This window comes from Orcinus orca, chromosome 9 (assembly GCF_937001465.1).
Source record: "Orcinus orca chromosome 9, mOrcOrc1.1, whole genome shotgun sequence".
NCBI classification, from domain to species: domain Eukaryota; kingdom Metazoa; phylum Chordata; class Mammalia; order Artiodactyla; family Delphinidae; genus Orcinus; species Orcinus orca.
In genome coordinates this window covers 51,223,318-51,241,019 of record NC_064567.1, presented here as the reverse complement: position 1 = coordinate 51,241,019, position 17,702 = coordinate 51,223,318, and the positions used below count along the sequence as shown (strand labels likewise).

General features: G+C 42.8%; 1 protein-coding gene across 3 annotated transcripts; it reads left to right on the top strand.

Moving 5' to 3' along the window:
* The first annotated feature begins 213 nt into the window (after positions 1-213).
* Positions 214-10,888, top strand: NPY (neuropeptide Y). Of its 3 annotated transcripts, XR_007479193.1 has the most exons (5): positions 214-864; positions 1,811-1,998; positions 6,032-6,112; positions 9,081-9,230; positions 9,689-10,888. XR_007479193.1 is itself a non-coding variant. In XM_033420552.2 (4 exons), the coding sequence occupies exons 2-4, from the start codon at positions 1,811-1,813 to the stop codon at positions 9,136-9,138; spliced, it is 327 nt and encodes a 108-aa protein (XP_033276443.1). In that variant the 5' UTR covers positions 215-864; the 3' UTR covers positions 9,139-9,655. The 3 variants fall into 3 exon arrangements, 2 of the variants coding, with proteins under 2 accessions (XP_033276443.1, XP_004265685.1); XM_033420552.2 differs by lacking the exon at positions 9,689-10,888 and having other exon boundaries at positions 215-864; positions 9,081-9,655; XM_004265637.3 differs by lacking the exons at positions 9,081-9,230; positions 9,689-10,888 and adding an exon at positions 7,983-8,183 and having other exon boundaries at positions 236-864.
* Positions 10,889-17,702: the final 6,814 nt, after the last annotated feature.

Genomic DNA, 17,702 nt, shown 5'->3' with positions numbered 1-17,702 from the left:
TTCGCGCTTTAAGGGGTCTCTCCGAGCTTCAGACTCCGCTCTTTTTCAGCAAACCCAGAAAGTGTCCCCCCTCTGAGGAGTTTTCAGTCGCTACACTCTTTCGGGTACCGCCCGAACGCATAGCGTTTGGGCGAGCTCTTGGGGAGGGCTGATCTCCACGAAAAACAAGCTGGGTAAAGGGGTGAAGCCACAGAAACCTGTTCTCAGCCCCTGGGAGAAGCGGGGAGTTGGGACCCTCTAGCTCTGGACTTCGGGCTGGCTCCCGGACCTGCTTTAAGCGCAGGAATATCCGGGCACCGAATAGTCTACCCCTGAAAGCGCGCTGGAGCAGTGTCCGCGCCCTTGCCGCACGGATCCCGGAGAGGCTTCACCAAGTAGAGGATTCGGGTACCCCCAGCCCTGGCGCTCAGCTCGTTGGTACGGTGACAGGTGACAAAGATGATCTGGGCTGCTCCTATCTCTGGCAGGAATAGGTGGGGCGTGAAGGAGAGCGAGGTTTGGCCAACGCGGGAGGGCAGGAACTTCTTTGGCGTGGTCCAGCGCCCTCGGAGCGTGCTGCCTTCCCCCCGGCAGGGCCTGGCGCGGGCGAGTCCGGGTGTGGGTGGCTCCCCGAGCCGATCTCGCGCGGCAGCGGTCCTAGCCCCCTCCCCCCTCCCCCGCCAACGGGGGTGGGAAGCGGCGGGGTGGGAGTCACCGAACGTGATTGCCCGAAGCCCCTCCTGCCGGGGCGAGGGAACGCCATAAAAGGCCCGTTGCGACCTGCTCCGGACACCCCATCCGCCGGCTCTCACCCCTCGGAGAGGCGAGCCGGACTGCACAGCACTCGCGGCCCAGTCACGCCCGCTCGCCAGCCCGCCAGCCACCGTGAGTGCCACGACCCGCTTGCTTGGCGGGAGCGAAGGGAGTGCGGGCACCTGTGAACTTGACCGGGGCGCAGTCTCACCTTCTGCAGATCCCAGGGGCGCTGGGAGGGTCGCGCCCCGCTCCCCAACCCCTACGCGCCGGGCTCTCGGCGGCTAAATTCCACTTGCTCCTTCCTGTCCCCTCTGATGGTGCATCTGCCCTCTCCCCGACCCTCCTGGCTGGCTCGCCCCTCTGGGTTATCTTTAGGCGGATAAAGAGGGAGAACACGACCGCATCCCAGAGCAGCTGGCGGTTTCCTCGAGGGTCGCCGCCTGGAGGGAGTTTTCCCAAGGCGCGCTCCCAGAATGAGGATTCCCCGGAGCTTGGAAGATGCGCTCCCTGCCGCCTCTCGGGATCCTTGGGATCCGATCTGAGACTGACTGGCCCGGGAGCAGTTCTCCCCCCACCCCTCACCCCCCAGTTGCCACCCTGAAGTACTCTCAGCCATCACTGTCGAGCTCCTGCGGCCGGGCAGACCAAAAGTAGAAAAGAAGAAACTTCTTTCCTCTAACAGGGGGTTTGGGGAAGAGGGTGGGAAAGGGATAAGTCCACGCAGCGGCAGGAACTTCTAATCTGTTTTTTAAAGTGTTTTAAACTGGCGCCGGCGCCTCCCCCAACTCTGCGCCTCTCACCGCGGGATCTTCGGCTCTGCTACTTGACCAAAGTTGCTCAGAATTTTCGGACGGAGCAGCGGGGCCGGGCCAGAGCAGATCTGGACCTAAATCCGCAGGGTGGTGCTCGCCACGCTCCGCTTCCCTCGGCGTGACTGGGTCGAGCGCGGACTGCGGGTGGACGTGGGGTAGGGGTGGTAGCAGCGGGATGGGCGCGGGGTCCAGAGGAAGGAGGTGCGGAGTGTGTATCCTCTGAATCCCCCAAGCCCCCTCCGCTGCCCCTTCGGTGTACGCAGATGCTGGGTAGCAAGCGACTGGGGCTGTCCGGACTGACCCTCGCCCTGTCCCTGCTCGTGTGCCTGGGAGCTCTGGCCGAGGCGTACCCCTCCAAGCCCAACAACCCCGGAGAGGACGCGCCGGCGGAGGACTTGGCCAGATACTACTCGGCGCTGCGACACTACATCAATCTCATCACCAGGCAAAGGTACGTGGGCTACGTGGGAGCGACGACTCCGGGACCAACCCGCTTGCACACCCGGAGATCGTGGGGATTTCAGAAGACAGGGACCTTTTCTTTTTCTTCTTTGTATCCCGGGGTAGGACAGTATCGGGCACATACTCAGCTATCAGTAAATACCAGGGCACTGAGTACATTCCCTCTGCAACTACAGTTACAAAATCCTGATCCCCAACTCAGGTTCCCCAGGCTGGGTGGCTGGCCATCTCCTGTCACCCACCCCCTTATCTTTTTTGTTCTTAGAGCAGTTGGGGGTTCTGTTTGCAAACCTGAATAGGAAAGTACCCCGTGAAAGGGGTCAGGAGGGCGCCGGGGAGGTGCTGTAGGGAGAAGGGAGAGCGGGGTATCTAGAAAAACAACAGCACAAGCTAAGGAGGAAACAGCTGAGTCGCCAAAGACATTGCCTGGTTTTCCAACCTGCCCAGACCGAAGTGAATGACGGTATTTAGGAAAAGACAAATAGAACTATTTTTTTCCCTTCTGTACAGTGTTTTATTGCAGTCTCAGCCCCTCACTTGACAATCCTGCTCCTAATAAGTAGATATTTAGCAAGAAAATAGTTGATGTAACATGGTGAGACTTTACCCATTTCATAGCAGGTGAGTTCTGAAAAGGAAATGCCCACTTGGTGCTTTTTTAAGGAGAAACTTAACAGTGGTGTACTCACTCTAGGGTGAATCCAGGGATTACATGTAATCTGAGAAATTGTCATTCATCTTTATTCTGAACCCCCAGAAAGCTAAGATGAAAGGCCATATTTTACTCTCAACATCAGATCTTAAGCAAAAAATCAAATCCAAAATATTTTACAAATACCATAGGATTTAAAATTTGCTTCCAAAATTGGTTCATCTTAGTTTTGAATCATTCAGTATCTTATTTTAATTACTGAGATCAAATGACCTTAATAAGCTAAAAACAATGAGCTCTTTACAAGCATTAATGTTATTTAACATATTTAAATTACGTTTTGTAAAATATTGTTTTTTGTTTGTTGTTTTACTATATTCAGGGAATAGTTGGAAAGGATCCAAAGTGGGGAGAATTTATATTTCTTAATTTTTAACATTTTTTCTGTTTCATCAGAAAGTTGTTTCATCCTGAAAATCTTTTTGTAAAGTACCAATATATATAGAATCAGAAATACATGAAAGTGCCAGAATTAAATAGTATTGGTTTATGGTCCCTAAAGTCAGATAATTTTCATTAGTGAAAAGCAAAAATGTCTTATATCTTAATAGACTTTTCAGAAAGTTAATTGCTTCAAATTCTTGCTTATGCTATCATACAGACCAGAGAAAAGAACTTTTACAAATTGTTTTTTTTCTTCTAGGAAAGCCTTTATTAGTTATTTAGTCTGTTAATTATAGCATACAGTAAAACTTATTTTTCAGAGATGATTGCTGTAAACCTTTACTATTGTATAAAGCTTTAGTATTTCAACATGTTTTCCTAGGCATTATTTTCTTCAGTCTTTACCTCAAAGCTTTGAAGTGAGTATAACTATCTCCATTTTACAGATCATGAAACTAAGAACATTTCATGAAAACCCTTTTTTAGTGATGATTAAATTGGAGCCCTCCTCCTATCGATCTTTGGATGTTGTCACCACTGTCAGCAGTCAATGTGATCTTCAACACCCTTGATGAGGAGAAAATAAGGGAAAGGGATGAGATTCAGGTTAGGTGGGAAGGAGTTGGTCCTGAAGCAGTTTTCTGTCTCATCTTCATATAAGTTCCATCTTAGAAACACTCAAAGGCTTATGATCTGCACCCATCACCTCCATTCTGTGCTCTTATCATCTTCGCACCGCACACATCCACTCATACACATGTTTGTATTTTTGAAAATTACATTTGTGAACATACGTTTTAATTTGGCATAAATGGTACTGTGATATCATTCTCTTTCCTCCCCTCTTCTACTCAGTTCATGTTCTAAAGCCATATACTCCTGGTTCATCGCTTCCATAGGTGGCATCGTTTATTCTAGAGCATTGATCTACCACATTTTATTTATACAGTCTCCTAGGTCAGTGATTCTCAACTGGGGCTGACTTTATGCTCCCCAAGACACTGGGCAATGTCTGGAGACATTTTCGTTTGTCATAGTGGTGGGGTGGGAAGGTGCTACTGGCATCTAGTGGGTCGAGGCCAGGGAAGCTGCTAAACATCCTACAATGCCTAGGACAGCCCCTGATAACAAAGACTTATCCCGCTCAAAATGTATACAGTGCCAAGACTGAGAAACTCAGCCCTAGACTAGAGTTTCTCCCTCATGGTCTCTCATTGTTATCACCTGGGAGCTTTTAAAATATACTGATGCTGCTGTAACAGCAGCATCAGTATATTTAATGAACTTGTGAATTAAATCAGAATCTCCCCGTGGGGGGTGGGGTACGGGGCTGGGCTTTACAGTGATTTTAAAAGCTCCCCAGGTGATTCTAATATGCGGTCAGGTTTAAAATTCTTTTCCCTAGAGATGCTATCTTTGAACGTTAAAGCATTGTGGAGAAGAAGGATAATCCAGAATTAATTAGAGCTGGAAGAACAGTCATCAGTGCTGCTCTGGGTACCACTTTCTGACTGTGTAAATTCTGCTGTTACAGACTTAGGTTCTCTAATGGTAAATAGGAGAAAATATTCTCCAGTTCTTTAATTCACTGAAGTATGATGAGGATAAATGAGTTAAGGTTGCCCAAGAGTTTTAGCATTAGTAAAATCAACTGATGGACAGAATAAATACATATAAGCAGCAGCCTGCAGCCTGATGCTACAACTCCAGAAAATCTTTGAGGAAATCTTACAAATGATGGGGACGGGGAGATGGCTTTGTATTTGCATCCCTTGAGTTCCAGCAAAGGAGCAATAATAGGAAATCTTTCCCCAGAATTTAGATTTAACTGTGCTCAATAGGCAGTTAGCATATATCCTCCATCAGCTTTGTTCCTCTGTTTTATCTGTTAGCTAATCAATCCACGCCAGGCTTATTTTTCACTTGTGGAAAAAAGCAGCTGCTGATGTCCAATGCCCTTTCTAAGAAAGGGAAAAACAGACTCCTCAAAAAATACAACTTGGTGTAGACTTGTCAGATCCTTTAGCAGTGAGAGAGACAGACAGACAGACTAATGTCCTCACTTACCTGGAGCCAGCAGCATATACTACCCTGGCAGGAGAACATAACCTTGAATTCATATATCACCCTATCCATATCCTGCTGTGGGAGAAAAGAGACCAAGAACATTTCCATGGACCAGAAGGATTCCTTCATATTTTCAGGGCAGATTAAAATCACAGCATGAGAGAGGCTTTTAGCTTTTGGCACCCCAAATAAGTATGGACTCAGGATCTGTTGGCAGCTGTGAGAATGGGTGCATTTCAACAGCAGTAATGTGCATTCTTGTGTATCGCTCTGTCACTTTCAAAGCATTGTGACTTACATTGGATATTCATCAAGACTCTAATCTAAGCAGGAGTTATGATTTTATTTTTACAAATGGGAGAACTGAGATTCAAAGACACAGGTGAGTCTAGAACTTCAGTCTGATGAGTTTTTCATAGACCTGTTTCTGAAATATCATCTGGTCTCTTTGATTTAAACTGATGTATATCATCAGAACTGTAAGCCAATTATCTAATTATGGAAACATTTAAAATCATACTTCGTGTCACCTAGTTATAAAACTATACATATGTATTGTTTGTGATAATATAAAAAGGCAAGAATTTGACTAGGAATTTTGGTTGGGTTATATAATCTGCTAAGTTATCTATTAAGTATTTAAGCAAAATTTAAATATATATATAATTTGAAATCATATTTATGATGTTTCTATATCATGTATGTTTCATTCACCTAGATTACTCATTAGCAGATGATCAACTGAAAATAACTTTTATATTTAATACCACAAATCTTTTCTTTTCCTAAAGGTTTTTATGGTTCCTCCAAACTTGCTTTAAAGGACTTTTACTCTCCCCGACCCCGCTTTTTTTTTTAGATATGGAAAACGATCTAGCCCTGAGACACTGATTTCAGACCTCTTGATGAGAGAAAGCATGGAAAACGTTCCCAGAACTAGGTATGTAAACGCTTGTGTGGGGACATTATTGCAGAGTTCAGGTACCCAGGAGAGGGAAATCAGAGAGGGCTGCTGGGAGGAGGCGTTTGGAATGGGGTCTTCTAGACCAGGTAGGATTTGGACAGAAAGAGGGGTGGGGAACAGAGCAGGGAGGACCTTTCTCTTCACACACTCATTTGCAAATCTCTAAACTGCTGTGGGGTAATATTTTCTGGCTCAAATTATTTGATGCTCCTTTGAAATTTTAAATATGAGTGACTTTAATCTCAGAAATTACTCTATAGAGAATTTCTCACTGGCTTAGATTGTGGAAGCATAGGGTAAGCAGCCCATCTCTACATTGAAATGACCAACTCTCCATCTTTGGCTGAGGTCATCTTTAGTTGTTATACCCTAGGTGGAGGATCTCCACATCCTAGGAAATGCCCCTTCTGGTTCTCACTCCAGTCTTCCTGGTTTTACACGAAGCTGTAGATAAGTCGAGGGGTACTCCTGCTTACTTTTTGACATGTTTTAGTTCAACTGATGTCACATCATAATTTATCACATTCAATGAATGAACAAGAATGACATTATTCTTAGGGCTTGTCTGGAGCCTTGGGGCTTTCTTGGAGTGTGGACCTGCCTTAGGAAGGGTGCCCTCTGATATCTAGGTGTCAGACATTGGGCTGGGGTCCTCCTGAGAGGAGACTGTGAGTGAAAAGATGCCTGCTCCTCCTCCGTTTCCATAACTGACTCTCCTGTCCCAGGCCCCCTGCCCCTACCCACCAGTAAGATCACATGGCATATGGTTTATCCAGTTCTGTGCTAGCTAGTCCGCCTTAAACCCAGAGCTCTACAAAATCAAGAACCAAGTTCCCCAGGAGAGGTCACTAGAACACTTGCTCAGCACGTGTGACTGGTTGTCACTCTTCATTGGGTTCTCCCCAGAGGATGAGCCGATGACCCTCTGAGCCGCCCGCCTCCCCTCCCACCCTCCCTCTGTTCTCTTGTGAAATGGCCAGCCAGGGTGAAGGTGCACGTGTAGAGTTGTCAGGTTTGTTCTCTCTGAAGGAAGCACCAATTTGGACTGAAATAAAACTCCAGTGCTCTTGTCCCTGGCGGTAGCAGCCAAGACTTGAACATCAAATGCAAGGGAAGCAGGTGGAAATCTCATACTAAGCAATACATACTTCTTAATGTTTCATTGATAGGCATATGATGTTTGCCACCGTAAAAAGTTTAGGCTATGCTCTATCTACTTAGGGTTAGAAATATATAATCGTCCAGACCGACTTACTGTCTTGCTTCTGCTCTTTGTTTTGTGGCCAAGCCTCACACGGTTGGTGCATGAAATAGAGTTAATCGTATTCTGATTGACAGGCTCAATCATGTGTACTTAGAAGGAGACAAAACTTGACAGCCTTGAAGTTGCCTGTGAATGCTATTTTATTTAAAAGGGTTCTTTATAGTCTAATAAATAGCACCTTACTACATAAAAAGCCTTGCAGGAAAATACAGGAAGCACATTCAGAGTTGAATAACAGTAAGTTTTTTTTACAGTTTCATGTGATTCCTGTAGTTGTGATCTTCAGAAATATTGCAGGGTTCTTTGGCTTCTTTGATAAATACAGAGCCTTTTAAATACTCCCTCTGAGATTTGCCCGAGACTCTCGGTAACATGAGTGAAAGCTACTCAGCTGGGTCTCTGTACATTATGCCACTGTCTCCCGCTCTGATAGTCTACATGGCCTCCTATTTAGAATGTCAACAGCAGACTTTTCAACAGCTTCTGATCATCTTTCAGTTCAGAACTGAATGTCTCACTCTTGCAAGGCTCCCAGGAAGTTGGGAAGCTTCTCTTACGTGCTTTGCTTCTTGTGTTTGACAGGCTGGAAGACCCTTCTATGTGGTGATGGGAAATGAAACTTGCTCTCCGGTCTTTGCCTGTTTTTCAACCCCTATTTCATCCTGTAAAACTAGAGTCTGCCGGTCCTCCCAATGCATGCAGCCCCTTTGCTCACCTCTGCAGAATTTCCTTTTGTCGACATTGTATATATGTGCGTTTAAATAAAGTACCACGCATTCAAAAGTGTATGCTCCTCAATGCAGAATCTGCTGTTGCAGTAGTAAGAATTATTTGAAGTTATTCATTAAACCACAATCTCCCTCAAGTAGCAGATTCAAGGTTTGTTTCACCAATATTAAAACAGTGCCTATGGAAGATATAAAGATATTATTTATGACGACCAAGACTCAGCTGTGGGGAGTGTGTGTGTGGGTGTGTGTGAACAACAGACATATTTGGAAACACAGAGCAGGGCAATGCTAATTTCTAACAATTTGCTGAACTTTTTCCCCCATTCATATGGAATTCTTGCTAACCTTGTTAGCCTATGCTGTCAGCAGAAAGGACTGATGTCTGAAGGAACTTTCTGCAAAATGTCCTGTATGTCCTCTGTTGAATACAGTAGTCACTAGGTACATGTGGCTTTTGAGCACTTGAATGTAGCGAGTGCAAATAAGGAGCAGAGTTTTACATTTTAGTGTATCTTAAATAGCCACGTGTTTCCAGTGGCTACCATATCAGACAGCTCAGATTTACACATTTACTTAGGCCACCACTCTTAGAATTTGAGTCCTAAACAGAAACACACTGAGTAGGATGATTATCTTTTCACACAACATGGGGTATGATAATTAATTTAGCTAAAGGTTATTAAACTTCCCCTCTCCTTCACTTATTATACTCCCTCCATGTACTTATTTGCATAGGCTTAGTATTAGATTCTTATGTGTAATTTCTAAATCAAAGAAAATGGGCCTCATCCTATATTTGTACTTTGAACCACACCGTAAAAAATATGCACAAATATTTTTATGTGATGTCTTAAAACTGCTTACGAAAACCCTGTACACACCATGACTTAGGGAATTGTATGGTATACAAAATATTCTTTGTTCACAAAGCATTCTAATGTTTCCCCAGTGCCCTTATGAAAGGAACCAAAGAGGTCCCTCATCCCTTTCATCATATGAGGACATAGCAGGACGATGCTGGCTATGAACCAGGAAGCAAGCTCTCACCAGACAACAAATCTGCTGGTGCTTGATCTTGGGCTTTCCAACCTCCAGAACTGTGAGCAATAAATCTGTGTGGTTTTTTAAGCCACTCAGTTTATGGTAATTTGTGATAGCAGCCCGAGTGGACTAAGACATCCCTGAGAAACAGAAATTCACTTTAAGAAATACAATAATGGTATAAAAAAAAAAAATCGCACAACTGCATTCCAGGAGATTCCCTAGTAGTACTTCTGAAACATTTTCAGCCTGATATCCCTTCTTGGAATGAGTTTAAAGGCACCATACCACCCATATATCATTGCAAATAATAATAATAATCCTTGCGAGAGTTACAGTAAGAATAATTCAACCTTCATTAATGAAATGCCTGTGAGCAACATAGTCATTATCAAGTAAGTGTATGAGAATTTATGAAGCTCTCCTCTGATCCTAGCTTTATTCAACATTCTAAGAGGTATAAATTGTGTATGTGTTTTTGTAGGTGCCATTGTGTTTTTATTTTGATCCTTTCAGTGCTCATGACACATTCAAGCAGAGGATTATTCCCCCCATTTTCACAAGTGAGGAAGCTGAGGCCCAGGGAAAGTAAGTGACTTTCCCCACTGCATTCAGGTTAGGGGGATTTGACAGCAGCTGCTCTAATTTCAGACTTTACCCTGCCCGATGATGTCTCGTGGAAGAAGTAAGTCAAGACCAGGTCATATATGACCTTGTCAACAACCTAATCGTGGCACACTTAAAACAAATTAGAGAATAACAAAGTACTAAACCGTACAAAAGGCATTTAGAAATGGAAATGAGTGTGGGTAGAATTAGCTAGAAAAGTCTTCAGAGAGACCATGAATGTTGAGCTGGGATTGAGGACATTCTGGGTGAGGTGACCTGCTGAGCTCAACACAGAGGTGGACCAGCTTGCAGAGTGGCCAGGGTTGGATCAGTGAAGCAGGTCCAAGAATGGCCAAACTCACTCATCCATTCATCCATTCACACACTTAGCATTTTCGAGCACCTAATACCTGTTGGACGTTGCACTAAGCACTGGGCATACAAAGATCAGTAATAGTTTCTCCGGGAATTTGCCCTCCAATGAGGGAGACAGATAATTAGTGCATCGTTGGAAGTACAGAGATGGGAGTGTTAGAGTTTGGGGATGTTAGGGGCCTCTTTTCCACTCATCATGCCTCCCTTTGCAGTTTCCTGACAAAGGAGCTATAGATTTAACAATCAATTGGCAAATGGAGAACAAAGTACCAGATGGGCAAGTATCCAATGAAGCCAAAGACAGGGCTGCCCTAAGCTGAATCAGAGCACCTGGCTGAGACCTGAACCTGTAGGGTAGCCCAGCCCCCATACCAAACCTCAGCACCCTGGTGGGGAGCGGCAGGAATAGTGAGGTGTGTGGCAGTCTCACAAATCCACAGCACACAGACAGGAAGAGGCAGCCTGCCACGTCCAGCAGCAGAGGGGGGAAGAGAAGGGACACTCGTGAATGCGTGTTACCTTCTGGACAATATCCCTGCCCATTGGGCTTCCCTGGTGGCGCAGTGGTTGAGAGCCCGCCTGCCAATGCAGGGGACACGGGTTCGTGCCCTGGTCCGGGAAGATCCCACATGCCGCGGAGCGGCTGGGCCCGTGAGCCATGGCCGCTGAGCCTGCGCGTCCGGAGCCTGTGCTCCGCAACGGGAGAGGCCACAACAGTGAGAGGACCGCGTACCGCCCAAAAAAAAAAAAAAAAAAAATCCCTGCCCACAGTGCAATGTGGTCTCAAGAATCAATCAGGATAGCAGCTTCATTCCATGCAGGGGGAGATAGTAAAAGAGAACAGAGGAGGAACAGCCAGAAGCCTCTACTGGCCAAGACTAAAACTTAAGCCCTTTGAATTCAATACACTCAAAGCTGTGATCCACTGTTTCAGGGGAAGAGATACCTCCGCCCTCTCTAACAGGAGGTGGGCAGGAGGTGTTACAGGAGCCATGAAGGGGCACCCACCCCAGGCTGGTGAGACTGGAGGAGGCAGGCCAAACTTCCTGGAGCTACCGGTGCTTGAGCGGAGGTTGGAAGGCAGAGCACCAACTGCCAGATGAAGGGTGTAAGGTAGAGGATCTGCAGGTATGAGAGAGCAAGACGTATTTTGAGGAGTTTTTAATTATTCTTGATTCCTAGTCTCTGTAATTGACTGTGTGCTAGGCTTGGACCACTGGGTTACTACTCTAAAGGGAGAATCCAATGTGGGATGAAGTCGAGTCCCATGGCCACCCCCAACGCTTTTCTCCCAGGCATTCCCTCCCCTCAAGTCCCACCTGTTCTTCCTATAGACTTGGCTCTGGGGGAAAACCAGCCCCTCTAACAATAGTATTCATTTGGCCAAATCAGGACTCAGCTTCTCAGCCTGAGAGTTCTTAGTCATGATCTTATGGACAAACTTACAAGTTCAGAGAATAACTGTTTTTAGGGCTGGTTCCACTCCCTAATTCAGGAAGGAGGCACCGCACTATCTCTTTTGCAATATTTTAGCTGCCTGAACACCTTCCAGCCTCTTTCCCCTGCCAGATAAGGGTCTGGACAGAGGAGCAGATATAAAGAGAAGGAAAGGTCAGCACTTGTTTGGGACTTCCACACCATGGTATGAATCTTCTTCCCACTAAGCAAAGATGGCTGTCCGAAGGTAGGCCCACACACAGCCTCCTCGTGCCCTGATGGCAGGAAAGCAAACGTGAGGGTAGATAATTGTTCTCCTCTTTCTAATACACATGCATTATGCTTAGATGGTTACTTATTACTGTGTATACAATGGAAAATGTTTTTTCTCCTCTATGCAGAACATTGGAATCAGTTACGATGTCATCAGAATTCAACAAATACTTTTTCCATCATCATAAAAGAAAACAGCCTTTCGAGTGAGATGTTTCAGTGGAATATTCTTTTATTGTGTTTCATGGGTTGGAGGATTATAATAGTGTCACAACTAAATTATTGCCTTTTCTTCTGCCTATTAGAAAAATTATCACAGAGTGAAATCACACAGAATCTTTTTCTCTTTTTAAAATCAGAGTGGAATAACATATAATTAATTGTATGTCATCCAGGCTCATTTTTTAATGTGCTAAGTAAGAGTTATCAATTTAAACTTGTTCTAATGCTGCAGGATTGAAACGCTTTACAATCACGGGAGCAGGGTGATGGTGCGGATAGTACCTGCCTTGTTGCCTGACACATAGTAGGTGTGCAGTGAGGGACAGTGCAGCCTGCAGTTGATTGTGATGATTGGGAGTGATCCCAGAGGAGCCAGCACCAATGGGATGTTTGGTGAACAACCTCAAAGGAGTCTCTGTCATCCTTTCAGGAGGTGTAGGTACCATTTATGCAGGGCCTTGACAAAAGTACAGGAGTTTATTTAACCACAGCTTCCTGATGCTCTCAGAGTTGTTGGTTAATAGACTAATTTCTAATCATCTTAGAAGTTCGAGTCATCTTAAATTACCTTTAGTATCAACTTCAAAAAGAACTTTTATTTCAGCCTTGAATATTGTGGTCCCCAAATTCTCTGAAATGCCTCTAGGTCACTACAAATTTTTCCCTGGCTTTGAGTTTAATGATAATTTTGGAGTTCTCACAAATTTTTAACACTTACATTGCTAATGTGTTGACATATTACAAGTATGTCATATTGGCATATAACACATCTTACTAATGTATTGACTCTACTTTGGGGTGACTCTAATTTGTCCTTAGGCAGATTATTTTGATATTTAAACTTGTAAAGGATTTGAGCCTTTAAAAACATGTTTTATCTACAAGACACAGATTCCTCCAATCTAGTGCTAATTTCAGAATTCTTCTTTTTCCTAGAAGTTAATTGAGTTTGAAACTTGATTTGTTCAGTGTATTTATTTGAAGTCTGACTTGACTCATTAATTCGGCTGCTATACTATGATATTATGAGGCAATTTAAAGTTGAAATAAGAACCTTTGAGTAGAATATCAAAGTATATTCTACCTTTCTGCTCACTCAGTAACACCTTACTATTTGAGTATTATCTACTAGAGAGAACAGCATTGTTCAAATGATTTTTCAATTAAAGCTTACCTAGAATAATTTGAATTTTATTTATTGTGATTTCTTCATCTTTTCTATCACTGACAAGTCTTCTCACACCACAGTGACCTGCTAAATTTCAATTTAGCAGTCTGTGAATTTCAATGCAAGAGTAAGCAATGTTGGCAGAACAAATTTAATATAGTCATTCCTCCTAATAGACTGAATTATTGACTGAGTTATAATGGAGCCAGCTGATCTCTGATGAGTTTCTAAAGTCCAGAGGATCTTATCAATTCCTGAGATATTTACTGGATAGTCTCTCTGCGACAGGCAATCTGCAAGGTTCTAAGAGTTGTATAAAGATGAGTGAGACAGTTTCTCTGCTCTTAAAGACCTGCAGTTTATGAAGGAGATAGACATATGCTTAAGCAACCGCACTACAAGGCAGATCATGATCAAGGTTTAAACAGAAACATAAAGCAAGTGCTATGAAAGAACAGGGGACGCTGAAAACATTTCCACGAGGGTGTGTAGGGAGAGGGGGGTGTTATTAAGAGTGGACCTTGGTGAATGGCAGTTCAGTAGGTTGCTCTTTACTAATGCGGATCTCAAGGTCATTATTAACTATGTTATATTCCTAGAAAAGAAGCTGTGCAGGTCCCCAAGCAAGCTCCCGGTGGGATTCTGAGATAGCTCTCTGGGGAAGTGGTGATTGGCCATCCATCTCGGAGTCAGCATTGATTATCTGAGCTGATATGAATGAGAGGTGGGACGAGAGGTTCAAGACTGTGAAGAGGATAGGACAGCTTCTGATGTTCTGTTAATGCTCATCCTCCAACCTGAAAATGAGGGACTCGTTTGGGCAACAACGGGAGAAGAGTAAGTACACAAACCTAAAAGTACCATGTTTTTGGAAGAAGTGATATTCTAGGCAGAGGACAGGCTGCATTGGGGTCTAAGTGACAAAGTGTAACAGAGAGGAGATATTTCTCTTTTCTCTCACACTCAGACCCCAGAGTAACATCAGTACCCAGGGGCTCAGGCAACTGTCAGAGATCAAGTGCTGAGCCCAGCAGTGCAACAGGGGAAACTCTGGCACTCAGCAGAGCTGGCTTCTCACGAAGGGCTCCCAAAGTTGTGACTGACACAGGCAGATCAGTTTTGGGGTGTTGGACTTGTGGGGTACCTGATCATTCTGGTTTTCCCAGGACTTTCCCAGGTTTAGCACTGAAAGTCCTTCATTCTGGAAAACCCTTCAGTTTCAGGCAAACCAGGGCAATTGGTCACCCCACTTGGGAAAGAAATCACTATTTGTGATCTTGTTTTAAGGGAAAATATGCTCTGAGTGCCAAACTACTTTACAAGTGAGCATCTCAACCAGCCACCAGCGTTTACACACCTGAATACAAACACTCAACTTCATGCTATTTTCCTAACTGACCTCACAGTACACCATTCTCTCTAGATAACTGTAAAAGGGGATTTCAAAATATTCCCATGATAGAAAAAACATCAGCTGTGAAGACATTAAGAATGTCTTGTAATTTCTAGACCAGCCACTTTCTTATTCTAACGTTATGAGCACATTGGTTCCGTGAATGCCTAAATATTTAATTTCATGGTTAGTTAACTCTTTATAAGAAAAATGATTTCAACTTGAAATCTTAAATAGCTATTTGCCTTCTGAAGTTATAAGTTTTGCAGGTTTTGTTTTTTGTGATAAGAAATAGGATATGAGAGAGCTAACATTTGTTGAGAAGCTGGTATAAACTGGCCCTTTATTTACTGTAGTTCTTTTAATCCTCATACAAAACATGAGATGCAAGTATGGCTCGGCTACATCTTACAGATGAGGAAACTGAGGTACAGAGAGGTGAAATGAAACAAGGCAACAAAGCTGGTAAGTGCTGGAGCTAGAACTCCAACCCAGGCCAGTTTGACTACCTCTGGGGATTTTAAATCATTATATTATTATTCTCTCAGTGAAATTCTACTCTGCTCTTTAATTTTATATAATCACTATGGTCATAAGGGGCAGGCAGCATGGAGAACTGCTGAGCTGGACCATGGAGTCAGGAAAGACTGGATTTTCTCACCATTATGCAATGACCCCCCTCTATTCCCTAAATGCATTTTGTCTAAAAGTCTAGCGTGTATAGTACTAATACAGCTACACTAGCTTTCCAAACATTGGTATTTACTTATCTTCTTTCATCCATTTACCTTCAACCTTTCTGAGCCTTCAAGTTCTTCTTGTAGCTCTTATAACAAAATGTAGTATTCATAATATAGTATTCAAAAAAAGTAAATAGTAAGCTCTTTTAACTAGCAAGTTTAGACTATTTACATTTACTATGATTATTGATTTAGATTTATTTCTACCATCTTATTTTGTTCTGTTTACCATACTTTTTCTTTACTTCTTTTTTTTTGTTTCTTGCCTTCTATGGAATAAGTTGTTTCCTTCTTCTTTTTTTCCTCTACCAGTTTGCCTATTGTATTTTCTATCCTTCTTCTGAACAAAATAAGGACATTAGAATGAGCTCAACTCCAATAACCTTCTCTGGCCATTTTGCTTGTTTGTCCTCCCAAACCAAACATTATTATTTCTGTTATTTTATGTAGTCAATGGTTATTTATATTTATCCATGTTTATTTTTTTGGTTTACTGTTGCTACTTTCAATGTATTTCTTCTTTCTGTGTTCAATTTCCTTCTTCCTAAAGCATATCCTTCAGTAGTTTGTTTATCTATCTATAGGGTCTTTCTATAGGGTCTTGAAATGATAAATTCTTTCAGTCTTTTTCTGAAAATATCTTTATTTTACTTTAGCTGGACATAGTATTCTACACCTCCAGTTATTTTTTCTCAATACTCTAAAGCTAGCATTCCACTGACTCTTAGCCTCCTTGTTGATTTTCAGAAATCTGTACTATTTCAAATTGGTTTTCTTCTGTAGATAATCTATCATTTTCTGTATGGTTGCTTTTAAGAATTTTTCTTTGCCATGGTGGTCTGAAATTTCACACTGATGTGTTAAGATGTAAGATTTTATTTATCCTTTCAGGAATTTGTTGTGCTTTTAAATCTAAGGATTTAGGTCTTTTATCAACTCACAGACACTATCTCTTTAAATATTGCCTTTCTCTTATTTTCTATATTCTTTTGTTCTTGAAATTCTATTGAATAAACCTTTTATTCTGTGTTCCAAAATTTTAAATCTCTTTACTAGTTCCCCTCTATTTATTTATCTATGCTGTATATTCTGGATAATTTCTTCAAATCTGTTTTCTTGCTTCTAACTTTCCCTTCAGCAAGTCTAATCTGCTGCTTAACCATCCACTGAGTTTTCATTTTAATGACTGTAGTTTTAAATTATTATTTTTAGAATTTCTATTTTGTTATTTTGAATTTTTTCATAGCCACTTATTCTTCTCTTAAGACCTTGATTCACTTTTATGTTCCTAATTATTTAAATTATTTTAAATATATCTGTGTTCTGTACCCTGTCAAATTGCTGGTTTGTATTTCAAGTCCTAGAGGCCCTACTGCCACAGTGTGTTGGATTTTCTTACCCCTACTCCTCTTTTTTATTCCCCATTCCCTACAGAAGCTCCATACAACTTGGTTTGGGGCAATGTTCCTTCAGGATGGCTTTGTGTTTGCACCTGCCGGGTGAATCACCGACCATTTTATGTTAATTTCTTAGCTTGGTGGATCCTGGTTTACGAGATTAGTATAAATTTAACTCTTCAACCCACAAGATGTTCAATTTAAGGTTTTAGTTTCCTGTAGAGACTTTTTTCCCATCCAGAGCCTAGGCACTGGCAGGCAAGCTAAGCCAGTGGGCATCGTTTTTTCCTATTCCATCCTTTCATTCTCTATTATATCTGCAATAAACAGCTATTTGAGGATCCTGCATTTATCCTGAAATCTCAGTTCCACCCAAGTGAAGTCTTGGGCCAAGGGCCGCGTCTACTGAAACGAAAGCTTCTGCATTCCTTGAACTTACTCCCAATGTCACCTTAAAGAGGATGAGGCATAAGCACGGTTGCTTAGATCTTTGCTTTTTAGTTTCCTTTTTATTTCTGGTACCTGGATAGTTCTCCCTTTTTTGTAAGCATTGTTTCGCATTTTTTAAATAATGTGTTTGGTTCAGCATTCCTAGTTTGTTTGCATCATCTTAGTACTTGATTTTTACTGAACTAGGTCTCACACTTGCTAATGGTCTACTCACTGCCATGTTTTATGTGTGCACAAAAGGGCAGCCATTCCTTGGAACACATGTGAGAAAGAGTTATACAAATACTTAGACTAGTGTATCAGGAAGCCTGTCATCAAAGAGAAGGAAAGATGCACTTAAATTTATACCACAAATAGTTAAGGAAACTACAGAGTAGTGAGAAAATGAGCTCCTACTAAAGAAGTAGAGGACAGAACAGGCAGTTATATTCCTGCTCCATCCTTTACTATCTGAATGACCTTGAGC